The sequence below is a fragment of the Bactrocera dorsalis genome, chromosome 1 (genome assembly GCF_023373825.1).
Source record: "Bactrocera dorsalis isolate Fly_Bdor chromosome 1, ASM2337382v1, whole genome shotgun sequence".
NCBI lineage: Eukaryota > Metazoa > Arthropoda > Insecta > Diptera > Tephritidae > Bactrocera > Bactrocera dorsalis.
In genome coordinates this window covers 109,136,248-109,154,858 of record NC_064303.1, presented here as the reverse complement: position 1 = coordinate 109,154,858, position 18,611 = coordinate 109,136,248, and the positions used below count along the sequence as shown (strand labels likewise).

The 18,611-nt window shown below is 39.3% G+C and overlaps 1 protein-coding gene across 5 annotated transcripts in view; it reads left to right on the top strand.

Annotated features, from left to right (window-relative positions):
* LOC105234030 (cGMP-dependent protein kinase, isozyme 2 forms cD4/T1/T3A/T3B) overlaps nt 1–18,611 on the top strand; it is a 138,708-nt gene that overhangs the window by 60,069 nt on the left and 60,028 nt on the right. For all 5 annotated transcript variants that reach the window (XM_049446423.1, XM_049446424.1, XM_049446427.1 and 2 more), the window contains one exon: nt 1,985–3,854. In XM_049446423.1, coding sequence (XP_049302380.1) covers nt 2,044–3,854 — 1,811 coding nt within the window. In that variant the 5' untranslated portion in view covers nt 1,985–2,043. The remainder of the gene's footprint in view (nt 1–1,984; nt 3,855–18,611) is intronic.

Below are 18,611 nucleotides of genomic sequence, written 5' to 3'. Positions count from 1 at the left end.
TGTCGTTTGCCTCACTTGCGCCCACCAACAACATCGTGCATAATTATGTACAAGACGACGCGTTGGCCTACTCTGGAATTCACTTACTCACATACTTGCAGTAAAGTATTATTATCAGCCCGTTTGCGATCCTCCTTTGTCGGCTGTCTGTCTGCTAGGCCTCTATGCCGAGACAAACAATGTTCGCATACGAAGCGTAGGCATTTTAATTGGTTTGGAGTAACATTTAGCTCACTATTTTTAATTTCCATAACAATGCTGATTAATCGCTGTAATTTTTCGTTGAAAATTTTCCATTAATGTGCTATTTATACATTTTACGCCGGTATCTTCGTATGTGCGCGTAGAAATTCCCACATTTATAACGGTGTTTTCATGTTCTTGGTTTACACAAACATAAATATTTTTAATGATTTTTGGGATACCTAAAATGTTATTTCCCTAATTTTCTATATTTTTTACTAACATTAGTGGGGTGCTCAACCTAAAAATTGTTTTTAGATATCCAAAAAGTCCACTAAAATATAGTTATTCTTTCCTGAAGACAAAACAAAAAAAATACAATTGGTTAGTAAATGATTTCTAACCGAATTGGAAAGATGATCTTGAATGAAGGTTATGTTAGCAAAAAAAAAAACGCATTTTTTTTGCATAATCTATTGCCTTTGTAGAGGTTTGTGGTGATTATCACTCGGAGAGATAAAATAATGTTCATATCTAACACATTGTGTACCCGGAAATTGTAAATAAAACGTTATTTTGACAACTTAAAAGTAATCTCCACCAGATGCAATACACTTATGCCAACGATTTTTCAGCCCTCGAAACACTTTTCATAAGAACTTTTTGAGATGGCCTTCGGCGAATTTTGTTTTATCTCTTCGATCGTCTGTCTTGATGACTCCTTTGCATGTCAAACTCATAAAACCATGTCTCATCGCCAGTTACAATGCTCTCCATGAATGTAGGATCGGGACTCGTTATCGAGACGAGTCAAGCAAGAACGCGTTTCATACCCAAACTATTCACCAAAATCATTCGAGAGATTTCGAGCTCTCTTGCCATCTCTCTAACACTTGCCTGACAATTTTCACCATATCCTTCACTTTATTAATATTTCATCAGTTGAAGAGGTCGAAGGTCGTCCAAAAAGATGCATGTCTTCAACGATCTCTCGACCGTCTTTGAAGCCTTTCTACCACCCGTTGGCTTATGTTTTTGATGAAACTGAATCACATTTTCAAATTTCTTTCTTCGATATTTTTATCCATTGTAAAGATTGCAACGGACAACGCGGCTTACCTTTACCAACTTGAGAACGAATGTGTCATCACTAAAAATCAAAGCGCTGAAATGTAGGCAATACTTTCTAATGCGTTCGCCATTATAGGACAAAGCGCGGAAATCTAGGCAGTATTTTCCCAGGGTTTTTGATATTCAGTGGGAAAGTGTCTAAATGTAGGCATTATTTTCTTATGTTTACGGTATTTGTATGCCAACATTTAGGTTATTTCTTATGTAGGCGGAAAAACGAATCTGCCAGTTTCCAACTATTTTCGAATGGATGCTTCAAAGGTTTCTTCACACTCAGCTCAGATGTAACATAAACCGCACGTGAAAACTATTAATATAATAAATTCCATTTTATTTACTATATTTTATTTAGCAAAATATTTTTTTCCATTTTTCGCTTCAAGAAAAATTGCACTAATTGAGCGCAAACTCTTCCCACTCGTCACAATATTTTCATTCCTATCGACGCCAGCGCAACAACAGCAACAAAAGGCTTCCGCATCAATTTGCTGACTATCAGCTGATGATTAGTTCATATTCTTTTGCTTAAATACTCATTGGAATATTATATTTTGTCATAACACAATTGTTTATTTACTTTCCGTACATATTTATTTGTTTTACTTATATTTTTCTAATATTTATTTTGCTTTTATTTTTTCTTTTCTTCCTTTTGTTATGATTTCCGCAGGGCTGCTGTCGTCACGTCCATTTTGCTTTCACTCGAAGCGTGTCAAAAAAATCGCTTGAATGCGCATTTGTTTTGACCGGCTGTGCTTCGCTACCAAGAGGCCAGCCAATACAGAGCAAAGCAGTGATAGTGATTCACCGCACTCACTACCACCACCCGATCGGTTACAGAATAATAATGAACAGTTTAAGAGGAATGTCATAACGACCAAACCGCCAACTAGCAGTAATCGCAAACCCGCCCCGCCACAATCCACCAATTTGTGGTTAGTTAGCCATAGCAATAGCTCAAATAACGGTAATAGTAGTCAGAAGTATACCAATGCACCATTTGGTCCCGGCACCACACTCAACACACTAGATCCACCGGCAGCAAAACACAACGGCGCACAAACCACAGTTGCGTCAACAACACCACCACCCACCACTAACGGTCTAAACGCACTGAACACAACCGCAACGACTACAACAACACTAGCAGCTGCGGAGAGTGTAGCAACCGCAGATTCTTTGGCGGCGGCAACCAAAGCCACGGACGAACGGCAATCGTTCCGCCAAAAGTCAACAAACGTTGTTGGAAGAAAATCAACAGCAACAAATTGTAGTGAGAACGAGGAATATAATCGATTTAATAATAGCGCAGACAGCGGCATTGGCAGCAGTTTAAGAGGCAGCGGCCGTCGAAATTGTCTAGCAAAAACAAACGCGTACAACGCGGTCAGTGCCAACGAGGTGCGAGAAAGTAGCGTCTCCGCTGCGCTTCCCGACCCGAACGCCTCCGCAATCAACGACAACAACAACACCGTTGTCGAATCGAACGCGTGTATAACAGTTCTGCGTACGAACGCCGCCAACGTCACGGCCAACGGCGTTATCGCTTTTGAAGAGACCGACAACGCAAACGCAACCGTAGCTGGGCAAGGGGCAGAAGAGGCTGACGTTGACGCTGAGCAAATAAGCGAAAACGCCGCCACCATGCAGCAGGAGCCGAACGCCAATTTTCAGTTCCAACCCGATCTGGGACTGGTGAACAACAATAGTTTGCCCGCGCTCACCGGACTCGGCAGCAATACGGCTGCTATACGTACGCTAACGTTACCCTTACAGCAAGACGTGATCACGCAAACTTTCATTTACGGCGCCGTACCGCCATCCGCCGCGCAACACATCAATTCATTGCAACAACAAGAGCTACAATTGCAACATCGCTACCATCAACTGCAACAGCTGCAGGCGCAAACACAAGGCTTATTCCTGAATACGAACGCACCCGGCACCGTTGCTGCTGCTGCTGCAGCCGCCGCTGTTGCACAAGGCGGCAACACATCCTTTGTGGTCGGTTCACCGCCACAACTTTACGCGACTGCCGCCCAAGCGGCCGAATTTTGTGCGGCACAACAGCAACAGCAAAAGCTGCTGACCGAACAAATGCAAGGACTGTGTATAACGAGCGGCAATGCCGCGCCTGCCAATGCAGCGCCTACGGCCGCGCCCACTATAAACTCACTACTCGATTCCTCACCGACCATGAATATTCTCAATAACAGTTATGTGCCCACATCGGCGCAGGAGGAACGCTTCATGCAGGTTATACAGGCGAAAGAGTTGAAAATTCAGGAAATGCAACGTGCGTTGGTGCAAAAGGACACCGAGATCGCCGAACTGAAATCACATCTGGATAAGTTTCAAAGTGTGTTTCCGTTTAGTCGTCACGCCAGTACGGCCACTACGCCAGGCGCTGGTGTGCAGCAGCGTAAAAGTGGTCAGGCTTATCAGCGACAGCGCGCACAAGGCATCTCTGCGGAGCCGCAAAGTGAATCCTCAGTGTTGCTGGAGCCAGGCGCATTGCCGAAATACGATAAGGATGAGAGGTGAGTGAAAGTGAAAAATTTATAAAAAAAAGTGTTATGAAAAGTGTCGAAAAGAGAATCCGATATGGATTGTTTTATAACTTGTAAAGCGGCAAATGTTTCTATAATTTGAATCTTTTTCGAAAACTCTGCATATCTATCGTAAAACATCCGGAAATCACTTTTAAAAGGTTAAGTTTTTTTTTTTGGGTTGGAAATATGTTCGAACAGCTAAGTTTGATTTTTACAGAAACGAGTAATACTTGTAAATATTTCTCGATCGGTATAGATCACTCGTAAGGGAAAAAAGGTCTGACCGGAGACTTAAGTCTGTTAGCACGGGGAGCAGAACGAATGTGGTGATGCATTGCAAGCGGGTGCCGGACCCAAAGACCGACAGGGTTTTAGATGGGCCTCGAAGCCTACCAAGGTAGTTAGTGTCCATTCCACACAGCCAATTGCTGTGTGCCTAGCATTTTCAGGACGCTTGATTCGCTGTACTTTTGAATGTCATGGTGTAATTCTATCGTCAGCAGGAACCCATGTTAAGCACACCGCACGTTGTACCCATGTAGCCTACCTTCACTATCTCCCATATTTGTTTCCGGGTCCTTGCTATCGAAACCTTTAAACTTTCGACGGGCTGGTAAAATTACAGTTTCAACTCAACTGTAATAAAGGGTCATATAACCATGTATGATACTTCTAAGAGTAGATGTTAGGACTACCTAGGCAGCATAGAAATTTATTTCTCGCTTTCATAGAGTAAATCCTAAACGCTTCAGAGTTGCATTCTTCGTAGTCCACTTATTTATTAGAAATCTTGAATAGTATAAGTTACTTCATTCATAATAAGATTTTCACCAAAACCATGACATTGTTTTTGTCTCTTGGTGGTATAATATTTCCAAATACGAGCTTCTTCGAACCTTTTTCTAAAGAATTTGGATATCTCTTGCTACAACTCGATCGTTTATACTAGCCAAAAGCAAAAGGCTATGAAGAAGGCTCACTTTAGGTGATTTGGTAACCCTGGAGTATGTTCGAAAATATTTCCCGCGGTTACGTCGCAAATAGTCCATCTGTTGAGTCCAATTTCGATTACTCGAATGACACGCGTGATGTTTTGCTCCAAGATCTAGATCCAAGCGAGATTATCCGCATAGACTTTAAACTTTACAAATCTCCATAGGAAAAACTGGAATGGTATCACGATCTTGTTAGCCAATCCACCGGACCAAAACGTGAAATTGTTCGCTCACCGAAATGTGTTCACAATAAATTCATTTCTTGCTGCGATTTGTAGGAAGTGGCGCCGTCTTTTTCAAACCAAATGTCGCCGAGATCACGAGCATCAATTTCAGACATCGAATGCTTGTCATGCCGCGAAACAGGTTGACGGTTACGTTCTCACCGTCATTGTTTTTGAATAAATATGGACCGTTGATTCCAACGACGCACAAACTATATCAAACCGTTTTTTTTCTAGATGAAATGGCAGTTCTTGAATCTCTTTAGGTTGCTCTTCGTTCCAAGTGCGGCAATTTTGCTTGTTTACATACCCACTGAGTCAGAAATGAGCCTCATCGCTGAACAAAATTTGGCTTGAAAACGTCGAATATTCTTCAAAGTTTTCAATTTTTGTTTGTAAGCATGAATATTCTCTACCCGGCACACATATTGTATTTTCACGTACGAATTTCCCCAGAGAAACTAAAAAATATATTTTTTTTTCACTTGTCTTGTTTTTTTCTAGTTTTCTCTGTTCGTTTGTCATTGGGAAATTTTTAATCAAATATTTTATTTTTAAACTTATGAAAAACTTGTGATCCGCAGATTAATTATGCGCACATTTAGTGTGCGATTATGACTTTTATGCTATTTTTATGGCAGTTTTAGTATTTTTTCTAATTTCCAGCTGTCACTTCATTATTTTTGGACAAATCAAGCGGTTAGTTAGCTTGTGAGCTTAGTGACTTTGTTGTCGGCTAATGCGCCACGTGTAGGCGACTTTTCTTAAAAACAAAAATAGTTTCAACCGCGTGTTTTAAATATACAAACAGAATATAATTTTATAAGTTTCTTTTTGTTTAGAACTTTTTGGCGTTTATTTTTAAACGTTTTCTTCACACACACGCATGAAAGTTTCGCAACAAAGGCGATTCATGAATAGATATGCTAAAAAACTGTAAATAACTGTATTATATGTATGATATATACATACATATATACACATATATGCATATTCATAACTAAATACATATAGGTGTATATTAGGGTGGGTCAAAAAAAACTACTTTTAAAGCACTTATTTGTCCCATGGCTTCAGAAAAGACTATATATATCAGTTCTCGTGCGATCTCTCGAGTTCAGCCTTCTAAGCTAACATAACCTATTTGTGGAACATCAAATTTTCTACAAAACTATAAGTTTTGGAACTTAAAATAATTATTTTCATGGAGTTAAAAAATTCATAAGAAAAAAAATCTTTTCAAAAGATCAAACTTAAAAGCCGTTAAACGGCCAGTTTTACAAAAAAATAGTAAGAGAACTTTTTGTAGAGCATTCAATTTCCTACAAATTTTTTGAAATTAAATATTTTTTCAAGTAGTTGGCAGTGAGATATGAACTGATAATAAGAAAAAAATAGAAAACTGTACGTCGAAAGCCGTCTCCTTACAATTAAAAGAACTCATACTTGGAGATATTTTCGTAGAGGTGTCTAAGCACCTATTTTAGAGCGTACCAAATGGAAAAAAAAATATTTCGAAAGATTTAAAATTTTTTTTTGACCCACCCTAGTACATAAGTATCTATTTGAGATTTGATCTCACGCTTCCTGTACGCCAATTGAAGGCTAACGCCTAGCCATTAAACACTGTTAATTACAAAGTATCTTTATGTGTTTGAGTGCGTTTTCGCTAACTTAATTTCTCGCGCTGCCAGTTTTTATTTGCAACATTGTTTAACAATAATATTTATTCGTCAGGCTTTGGTGGGAGTTTATTTTTTCATCAACCGTATTTATTTATTTTCTGTGCGTGCTGCCGCTCTGCTTCTCTACTCTACATATACACATAACTATATATGTATATAAGTATGCAAATATGTGTATGTATATAGACCAATAATACTAATTTCCTTTTTAATTGCTGTCGATACAAGTATTAATTCTGCGATGGCTGACACATCGACAGGTTGTTGAAAGCTTTTGGCGGCCACTTTGTAGCGCCTCACACACAATTAAACCTAAAACCATATTTATGCCCTCATGCCACATGCGTGCGCCTTCTGTAAACTCATGTTGCTCTTAAAAAGTTAAATTAGCTACAAATAGTTTATATATTGCTATAAATATTTAGACTTCACCCACTAGGGAGGTTTCTTCTGCAAAATTAACAATTAAATTTGGGCTTAATGGCGCGTTGCTGGTTATTCTCATTAGCGTTTTTAATTACGCCAGCTACAATCTGTATAATAAAATGTGTGTGCAACAACAAACACAAAAGACTCAAATAAATAGTTGCTTAATGGTTGCTTAATGAGATTTTCCAATTCTAAGGAAAATGTGCTATATTTTACTTAACTTGTTCTAACTTGTCTTAGTTTTTATATTTCATGTTATTCGTTGAACTTCTATGTACTTACATACTTATATGCCAGTTTTGTGGTGGCTGCTAAATGTAAATCTGACGTCAGAATTTTCGGGTTAACTTAAAGCTTTTAATGATGATAGCACTAAGAAAGAATAAGAAAAGTAAAATATGTGCTATGATACCCTTTCCAAGTGCAAATCTTCGTCGTATATCTCGAACAGCTCATCGTTCTATCGACTGCGGTACTCGCCGTTACCAATGCGCAATAGTCCATAAATCTTCCGCAGAAACTTTCTTTCGAAAACTCTTAACGCCGATTCTTCAGATATTGTTATCGCCCATGCCCTGCACCACATAGCAGGATGGGGATGAAGAGCAACTCGTAGAGTTTGGCCTTTGCCTGTCGAGAGAGGATTTTACTGCAAAAGCAGCTTTGAAATCGACGAAGAGGTGGTGTGTGTCGATCTTCTTTTCACGGGTATTTTCCAAGATTGGCGCATGGCGAATATCTGGTCAGTTGTTGATTTTCCAAGCCTAAAGCCACACTGATAAGGTCCAATCAGTTGGTTGACCGTGGGCTTTGATCTTTCACACAGTATGCTCGATAGAACTTATATTCGATGTTGAAGAGGCCGAGGGTAGATTGTGGAGTCTCCATTTTTGTGGATTGGGTAAAGCACACTTTAATTCTAACTGTCGGGTCTTTCGTAAAACCATATTCTATAAAGAAGCGGATGTATGCTCCTTATCAGTTTTTCTCCACCGTATGTGCAACGAAACGGCCACTACATCGTCTTTGGTTGGGGAATCATCTCCTGGTGTTTAGTTCGCATACCTACAGACTCAGTACCTTCGATAAAGCATCGATATTCGAAATGTTCTTGTTTGTCACTCTCATGAAGTATAACTTAGTTATCGAATTGCAGTTCACGTACTATGTAAAGCTCTCCCTTAAGGTACTTCGAACATTTTAACAAAAGTGTTATTGCTTTGTGGGACTAAACTTTATCTCATATATCGATGTGATTCTTGGTTGTCTTATCATAGAATAGAAATATTACCGATATTTTGTTTGGTTAGTTAGATATAGTGCTGTAGTTTGGTTGGTTGAAAAGAAAGGTGTCCAGATCGCAGGTGTTCGCCCTTTGTGCTCCCGGGTGATAACCAAATTCGGCCTTATTCATCAACTCAGTGCATTGGGTAAAAAACATTATTGTTTTCATCCCATCTGCCCAATGTCTCTTAAGTTGAAGCATAGGCAAATATATTCCGTCTTATCCTCCAGCTTCTCATCATCTTCCGCGTATGCTATGCGTTTCGCCGAATCCAATTTTACCATTTTCTGAAAATGCCATCCTCAGAGTAAATGCCCTATGATGACCCGCAGAATGTTACTAAGTAAAAGCTTTTTGGTCCGTCCGCCATCAATACGATCTTCAGGTGTTGCCTTAGGGTCCATTGATTCAAACAATCCTTGAAGTAACTGAATGGTCTGGGGTAGCTTAGGGGAATTGTGTTTCTAGCTGCCTCGAGTAAAGCAGCTCGTCTGACTTTTCAATTCCTTCCATTTCTATATGACTAGTCAAGTTATTGCCGCTACAGATAGCCTTAATTGACGCTAGGCTATCCACTAAAGGGTTTATGGACTTTCTAGTTAGAGCAGAAGCCCACTTCTCACCTTCTTTATGCCCACAATTTCGCTCTGAAAGACTAAATAATAGGCGTTTAGTTTGAAGCTACTTTCTATATATGAATTACCACAGAAGAAGCTCGCTTCTTTTCTCATATCAACCCCAGGTCCCTCGTTTCTAGTGATACCACGAATAAAAAGATAAGGAAAATGAAAACGATTGAAGCACCTACCTCTTTACGGTCTGAGAAACTCTAATAACGCGTTTCAGCAGGTGGAGAAACATAATAAAAAGATCTTCAGTGATATCTTTAACAAGGTTATCTGAAAAATTATTAGATAGACCTATAATTTCTGCTGCTTCGATTTGTTCTGCACTCAGTTATGTTTTGGCGCCTTTCGCACTAAACGCTCCCCTAGTCTTACTACCTGAATTAGGTTGTCTCTGTCTAAGAAAAGCGTCTATGAAATTCTACGAGAAACTAGGCGTTGTTACATCTTTTATAAGTAATTATCTCATCGTCGCTGGAACATTTCACATTATGCCGCCTGCAACTGGCGCATCGCCTTTTCAAACAAAAATCACACACACACATACACACACACATGACTGTAATGTCCATTTACCCATCAATTATGTGGATGCATCAATTTTCCAATAAAACCAATCGGTATTGCAACAAACGGACAGGCGGCAATTTCAATGGCAATTGTAAATGGAACAACAACAATAAAAAATACAAAAACATAATATTTGTTCTACTTTCCGTTAATTGTACAACGATTTGGGCCTTTCAGTGAGCACTTCAAAAACAATGTGGCCACAAAAAAATTATGATAAATGAATTTGAAAATTGTGCGCGAATTTTTCAACGAGAAAATAATAATAAATTAGATAAAAAAAATGTATTTAATATATGCATAAGCAATTTACAATAAAATTATATTTGAAATGGCAAAAATTTATGCGCTCGAAAGACCGAAAATAATTTTTGGCGTCCAAATCGATTATTGGCGTAAAATTGCCACAACGGCCTGACGTGAGTGGCTGCTGCCTGCCACAAATGTAGTTGTTGCAAAGACGGCGATTGTGGCACGAAAAGCTGGCAAATATTGACTGTGGTCCTGCTAAGCTTGTTAGTGGGTGAGTCGCTGCGTTTCCCAGTACGCGTTTGTCTATGCGTGTGCTAGGCCATGCTGTGCCACACCGTGTTGTACGCTGTGTGCCATGTTGCATGCGTCTATGCATTGCTGCGCTCATAAATCACGCAGCTGGCCGACATAAATACGCACTCGCTCGCGCGTTCGCTGTTCGCTTATCGAGCGAATGCTTATTTATTATTAATAATCGTAATAAAATACACAATCGTGCGGCGGGATAACGACCGTTGTAAATGCCGTAATTGCTGCGAAGCTTGGCTGCTGGCGACAACTTAAAGCACCTCTAATACGCTCATGGATAGATTTTTCCATTGTTGTTGTCGTGCTTTAAATAGATAGCTGCGATATGCTTTACAAGCGCCCGCGTTTTGGCATTTGGCCGTGATTTACACGATCGCCATTGCGGACAGGCAGCCACACACCCACAAATTGAACATGTGATAACGGTTTTGGCAAATTTACACTTCGTAAATTCGTAAAATGTGCCTATAAATCTGCAGGGGCATACCAAGGCGGTTACGAAAGCTATAAGATTCACTGTTTTTTTTTTGAAAAATTCTAATTTCTTTCAGAAATTAAAAAAATCAAGTTTTATTTGAAAACTAACCTATTAAATACCAATTCCTTTCTAAGTGATTTTTCTTAGTTCGTCGCTTTGGCAAGCGTTATTATCCTTCAGCAAGTGCCAGTGTTGCTCTTCCAATGTCCAATCCGTCGGCCCATACCATTAAGAATAATGAAAGTTATTTATTTTTCCATTGTTGTTTCACGTTTTTTGCAACCCTATACCTCAGGTCGCGACATTCCGAACTACAAGGGTACATATTCTATCCTCTGATTCAAAAAATACTGAAATTTGGAAAAGGCTGAAGTTTCTAGAACACAGAGAACTGTCTGAACACTCTCTGCTCATATATATTGCCGAGGGAATCGCAAGTGGGATGAAGCCATTGAAGGAGAGGGGCTTGAAGCTTGGGAGAAGGTTGGTGGAGGGGTTCACTATCAGGGGCTCTCTACCAACTTCAGCTTCAGCCTTCCCGACTATTACAGACTTTTCCAAGTCGAGGTGGCAGCCATTAAGGTAGCAGAAGATCTACTATCTCCAGAGAGCAGCCTCCTTCAGAGAAGTGACCATCCACTCAGATAGCAGGGCAGCGATACTAGCCTTGAACTCATTAACGGTGCGTTCAGGGTTGGTCAAGATGTGCCTGAGTGCATCGAGTCTTTCTGTGATAACTCTGGTATGGATGCCAGATCACGGCGGAATCACAGGAAATTGTAAAGCTGATGAGCTAGCAAGGAAAGGCACCTAGAACCGCTACCAGTAGATTGGAGGCGGGACTTCGGCAGACGTTGAGCCACCATTGATACATGTACTGTCGCAAAATCCTTCGAAGATCGAACGCAAGAGATCAAGTGATCTCTTTTTTTTATCAAGCCATTACTCTTTGGGCGTCTATGTTGTAAGGCTGGAAATAGAGGTGGAGACAACTCAACACTTTCTGAGCACATATCTTCAGACAGACAGACAGACTATGCGAATTTGTGTTGGCTACTAAGGTATTGCTAATTTACCAGTGCGAACACAGCAGTTCCCATCTAACTAACTTAATGTCGAACTCATTTTAGAAAAGTTGTGTAAGAGCAAGACTTTAAAAGTTTTATAGAGATCTTTCCTACAATTCGTCGAAGAGAAACAGAACTGACTGTACCGACTACCGCAGCTAACTTCAGAAGAATACTGAGCGCCATTCACAGTTGAGTTATTAACACCTTCACTGACTCTCTTCCAATTAACGGCGTCCTTGGTGGTCAAATACCAGTTATTCCAGAGCTCGAATTGCCACGTGAAACTAGAGTGACCCTAGCGCAACTTCGTTCTGGATATTGCAGGTGACTAATCTACTAGCTATCTACTAGCTATCTAGCATACTAAGCATATGCCTTACATGTAAAGAGTCCCTACAAGATAAAAACCACCTTTTTGTATTCCCCACCAAAACAACTCACCTAACACCCCTCTCCTTATGGTCCGACCCTGTCGAATCTACCGATTTCTGGACCTACCGTTTAGTGGCTTCGACTTGCCCTTTATTCTAAAAAGGACCGCCACAGCAACAACATTCGCCTTAGATCTTCTATATCAAAAATCTACAATTTTCGACTTATGACCGACTCAGAGGTGGTTAAAGATAGTTACTTTTTAAACGGACAGGTACACATCGCCTACTCCTATGAGGCCATAGTATATTTACTGTGGACTCCAAATTTTTAGAAAATTTCATAAAAATTGTGGTTTTCTTTTTCCAAACCAATGTCGGTTATAATTTACATCTAAACGCTCTGCCAAGCCCTTCAAACCTCTTTCACCACAATGAGTAAATCATAATACAGTCAATAATGAAGGCTCTGCCAAATATGTATACTCCAATTAAATTAAATTCTGTGACATTTTCCTTCTAAACAAATTTTCCATAGCAACAAAAACCTGTTCTTTCCCAAAAAAGATCTTCACTCATATTTGTACCTTACTCTAAGGAACCTTAAATAGTAATTGAAATGTGACTAACTTTAAATAACAACAAATGCGTAAAATAAGCAAGGGTAGTCTAAACCACACCAAATGTCTCAGCGGACCACCGCCAAGCTACGTTTTCACCTAATGGAGATTTATTTACATTTCAACAAAGCGATTTAGTAAATAGTCGTCGCAGCAACGGACCACTAAGATAATAATATCTACATAATAGCATCTTTTCAGCTACACCTTTAGCACACCATCTCCATCAACGCAGTTACATTTTATCGTGCTCACAAACATTTTAAGAACTTGATTATCAGCATTCATTGCGATCGATGGTGATCAATTCCCAACGCGTTCACCACGCCGATTACCGCCCGCTGCCTCCACGACTGTCGCACAGCCGCCGCAAATCCAGCTATATGTCCATATAATTATGGTATACTTACATGTAAAAGGAGCGAAAAAACGCAAGAAGCAGGCAACATAGAATTCTCGCAACCCATCATTTGGTCCACCACTTCGCTGCGCTCGGCTCAACGTTTAGTCAACGTTGTACGCTTCAATTTACCAAAAGTCCGGCCAACAGCAGCCATGACTAAGCTTCCTAATTGAAATTATAAATTTATGCGCTCGTTTGTCGTCGCTGTATGCCTGGCTAGCTGGCTGGTCGCGCAGCCTCACTGCATCATTGCCTTGTTTATGCTCCCCGTAGCATTGCTGTTGTTGCTACTGTAATTATTGCTGCAGCTGCACATGCGCATGTGTCCAAGTCAAGTCAAGTCGAATCATTTCAACATTGACAGCAGTCAATTGGCCGACCGGGCATTCAACTTGGCTTGCTGCGCTCTCGGAACTTGTTGCACATTCATTGCTTGCAACATTTTGCGCGCTTAAACAGCATCTTCGCCACAGCATGGTGGCTGACATAATGGGAGGGTTGTCTTGGGTGGCACTGTGGGGTGGTTTTGGTGATTACTGAGAAAAATATTAATTACATATGTATCTTGTAAAAAGAGTGAGGGTTAAAGTTTTTTTTTCAATTTGTAAATTTGATTACATTTTTATAAAAATGTAATATGAATAATGCAACCCTGTTGACATTTTTTTATCAGTGGCGCAGTTGCAACTCTGTGAGTGTTACTAAGAGCTGTTTTGGAAACGACTACTTGAAAAAAATGCTTTTTTTTTATTTTTCACATAGTTTTCTACACTCCAGCCTCGCTGTGCCCATGAAGCAACGGTACTTGCCAATACAACACTGTTTTTTACTAACAGCCGCCATATATTTTAGTAGATTTATACATACCCATATGTATATCAAATAAGTATAAAATGCCGCCGGTGGGGGGTACCATCAGTCCATGTAAGTCGCGTCTTAAGTTTCCAAATTGAATATCATTTGGAAAATTGAGTGTTCGCGATGACGTTGCAACGTAATATTTAGCGACAATTTACACAAAATGTCATGCCTGATGACAGCTATGACGGACACATCACAACCGATGGCGTAAAATAGACAGACGCATACACTCACACGCATGTACTATATATGTATATTTATTCCTAGTTATTCGCGCTCGATATCAGCGACAAGCGTTGTTGACATTTATTTGCCAGCGATTACCATTTTTTCTTGCTTTTTAATGGCTTTTATTATTATACCCTGAACAGAAGCCATGTCTCTCCGTTTGACCGCCTGCCTATACCCTCAGTTTTTGATATATCGATCTGAAATTTTGCACACGTCCTTTTCTCTCCAAGAAGCTGCTAATTTGTCGGAACCGCCGATTTAGGACCATTATAATATATAGCTGCCATACGAACTGAATGATCAGAATCAAGTTCTTGTATGGAAAACTTTTTTATTTGACGAGATAACTTCACGAAATTAAGCGTGTGTAATTGTCTAAGGCAATAACGCAATCTCCGAAGAAATTGTGCATATCGGACCCCTATAGTATATGGCTGCCATATAAGCTGCGCGATCAAAATCAAGTCCTTGTATGGAAAACTTTTTTGTTTGAAAAGGTTTCTTGACGAAATTTAGATTATAAATTATTATCTCAAGCATCGCTACAATCTTCGAACATATTGTTAAGATCGGACTGCTATAGCATATAGCTGCCATATAAACTGACCTGTCAAAATCAATAAAAATATTTTTTATACCCTTTTATGCTGTAAGAAAAGCATCTGTGTAGGGTATTTTGGTTACGGGGAACCCGCTTTTTTCATTTTTTTTATTAAACAGTTTTTTTTTGTTTTTTCTTCTTGCCTTTACCATACAACTTTTTTGTTGCAGTGATTTTTGTGTTTTTACTGTTGTTGCATGTTGTTAATAAAAATTTATAAGCCTTACTTTGTCATTGTGCGCATTTTTATGGGCATTTATGCGTTCGATTTATGTACCAGAAGTTAGTTAACGATATATTTAGCATCTGCGACTACTTTGCGCATGTGTGTGTGTGTGTAAAAATAAAAGTTGTCGTGGTTAGTAGCGAAAATACATTAAAAAGTTGATTAAAAGTGCTATTTATATAATCTTGCTGACATACATTGATGGAAATAATTATATTTGGGTCCCGCCTGCTTGTAAATATTCAAATTATTTGATCGTAGGAAAAGTACTTCCTTGTAAATATATTTGTTCATATTCTGGTATACATACATACATACATATATAAATGTAATCATGAATTATCAAGGCGTTTTTGGGGAAGCTTTTCACGACATGGTGACTTTGACAGTTTTGTCCCTTTCATTTATTATTCAATACCTTAATAGTTCATATTCGGTTATCAGACCGTTTTCTTAGGATTAGGGTTGATGACCATTGACGCAACATTATCGTTGACCAAATGAAAAGCCTCTTTTAGCTAGGTCACTTATATTCGTCAGAGATCATTTAAAAAAGGTAACCAATGAACTACTATACACATGCTTCGAAGCTAAAACAGGAGTAATGGGTTTTTCAGTAAGAGCACCACAAAAGTAAAACAAAAACGGTTTGGGATATCAATGAAATTCTTTTTTCCTGTGAAAGTACATTCCATGCCATTATGTATGGAACAGAAGTCCAGACACTGAACCCATTTTTCGACGGTTTTCAAGCATAAATCGGCCGATACTGCTGCAATTTCACGTTCGATGTTCGTACGAAGTTCATCAATCGTCGCTGGCTTGTTGGCATAGACCATAGACTTGACGTAGCCCTACAGGAAATAGTCTAACGGCGTCAAATCGCATGACCGACGGGGCCAATGGACTGGCCCATTTGTAACGCATATTTTATGGAGCCATTCAGCCAGAAATGAGCCTCTTCGCTGAAAATGATTTTCCGATGAAATTCCGGATCATTTTCAAAGTGTTACTCAGCCCAATTCACGAACGTACGACGATTCTGGTGATCAAGCGGCTTCAGTTTTTGCATCAATTTGATCTGTAAGGATGTAGAGTAAGATCTTTTCGCTAAATTCGCCACAACCGCGTCACAAAGATGCACAACGCTTGAGAACGACGAGTGAGAGACTGATTTGGGTCTTTCTCAATTGATGCGCTAGCGGCAGCACTTCTTTGTCTCACTGGCAGGAGAACATTTTGTACTGTACCTGTGGATTCAAATTTTTCCACTAGACGCTCAATTATTGATTTGACAAAACGATTATAGCGACCATAAATTGGGCGTAGCGCTCTTAAAATTGAGGCCACTAACACCGAATTTCGATGGTAAATTTTAATAAATTCGACTCATTCGATTCTGTAATGAAGAGAAATGTCAAAAGAACAGGAAAAATATGGGTTTGCTGACCCTATCAGTCTACTTTCGTAGCGTCCGTATGAAAAAACCCTTTACTATGTTCCTGACCGAACTTAACCATTCGCTTGGAAGCTTTGTGCGCGAACAGCTGTTGTTGGATACGGCTCATTTTGAATCTTCCATGCAGTTGACTGCTGTTTACTTTCGGATTCATGATCTGTCACGATGGTTCACATGACAATCTTTCAATATTAGTCTGCGCACAGCATCAATATTTTTCGAAACAACAACTGATTTTAGTCGTTCTCCACGAAATTCTTCTTGGAGTTATCTTCCACCTCGATTGAACTTACCATACCATCAATAAACACTGGTCCTTGATGAAGCTTCATAGCCAAAAACTGCATTAAATGCATCGCTGCGCTGTTGCTGCGTTAATCCACGTCGAAAGTTTTAATAATTATTCGCGAGAAAATTTTCGTGACGTAATTCCATTTTTGGCCGAGATGAATATTTTAAGTTACTGTAAACAATTCAGATATAGCTCGTATGTCAAAACGTTCTGAGTGTACATAACAATAAAAATGTCAAACTTTAGGATAAAGTCGTGAGTTGCAAGAGTGACAGCACTAGAGTTGCGAAATTCCAAAATATAAAAGTCAAACTACGTAGCTTTCGTAAAGTAGCTTTACCCATGTCTTTGGCTGAGTATCGACTAAAAATTTTTCGCATTCCATAGAATAAAGTGTAATCGTAAACTCATAAACATAAAATTTATAAGACTGCTAACAGTAACTTATTAGCCAGAAGTAAAAATACACCTCAAGGCAATCATGCCTGGACTCAGTACCTACTCAGTTTCCCAACGTTGCAAGCTCGTTAGATATCAGTTTCACTATGCATTTTTGTATGCGTATGTATGTATAGACGATATACAGTACTGATTGTAAATTTTTCACGCAGAAAGCAGATGTTCATATTTACAGCTAAAGACGAGAAAACTGGTCTACAGCTTTAACTATGAACATCTACTCGCTGTGTGAAAAATTTACAATGGCATCCAACAAATGTCGCCCTCTAATTAATTTAATAACACAATTCCTGCGAAATATTTAATGTTTTTTCCTTATCGATTCCTCTACCTCTCATATTTTCTTCGTTACCGCTTTCAGTGAATCGGTGAATCGGTGGTGTGGCTTCTATGCCACATCCAACGGCTTGTATGACCAAATGCAGTTGCTTGTTTTGCCACAACTCATAAAATAGCATATCTCAGCCTAACCGCCACTTTGCTATCTATGAACATAGTATGCAGCTGCGCATGCGTCGCTGCCAGCTTCACCTTCCCACCATCCTTTAAGTGCCACTGATTGGCCGTTTGGCGTGTGCATTTACATGTAAGAATAATAATGATGTTGCTGTAGTTTTATGTCAACGCTTCGGGCGTTGCGCTGTTCTGCGACAAATCGCGGCAATTTTTCCTACAAATATGCTGTAATGTCGCTGATAAATATGCCGCATGTTGCACATGAAAGTGTGGCATTGTTGCAACACCACTGCCGCGCTGAGCTGTCACTTGGTGGTTGCACTATAAATTATTACAGGTACATGTGTGTACACTTCAAATTATGTCATAAAGCCGCCAATGGAATTGTGTTAGTATGTGTGCATGTGTCACTGTAGTGGTATTCTGTGACAAGGAATTTTCTAGTTGGTCATATTTTTTAGCTTAATAAAGATTATCTGTTAAGAATGTAGCACAATATTACAAATACCATAACCTACAGTGAACGTTACGTAATTAGGAACGGGGATTTTCTGCGGAAACTTATGCCCCATTATAGGAAAATACTTACTATTTTTTATTAAAATGTATATTCTCTGAAATAGCTTTTAGAGGTGCAGGGAAGTCATCGTAATAACCCTAATTCGGTAACCATTAATCAATGACACCTTAAGTTGTTGTATTCCACTATTCCGTGTTGATTGACCTCTCTTTTGTCATATTCTATGGCCTCTTTGTATTTATATTTACCATTTACCTGTTGAATATCAGTTCGATTCTAACTTTTTCGGAACTTTCCTACTATCGGAGCTTTTTCAACTTTTA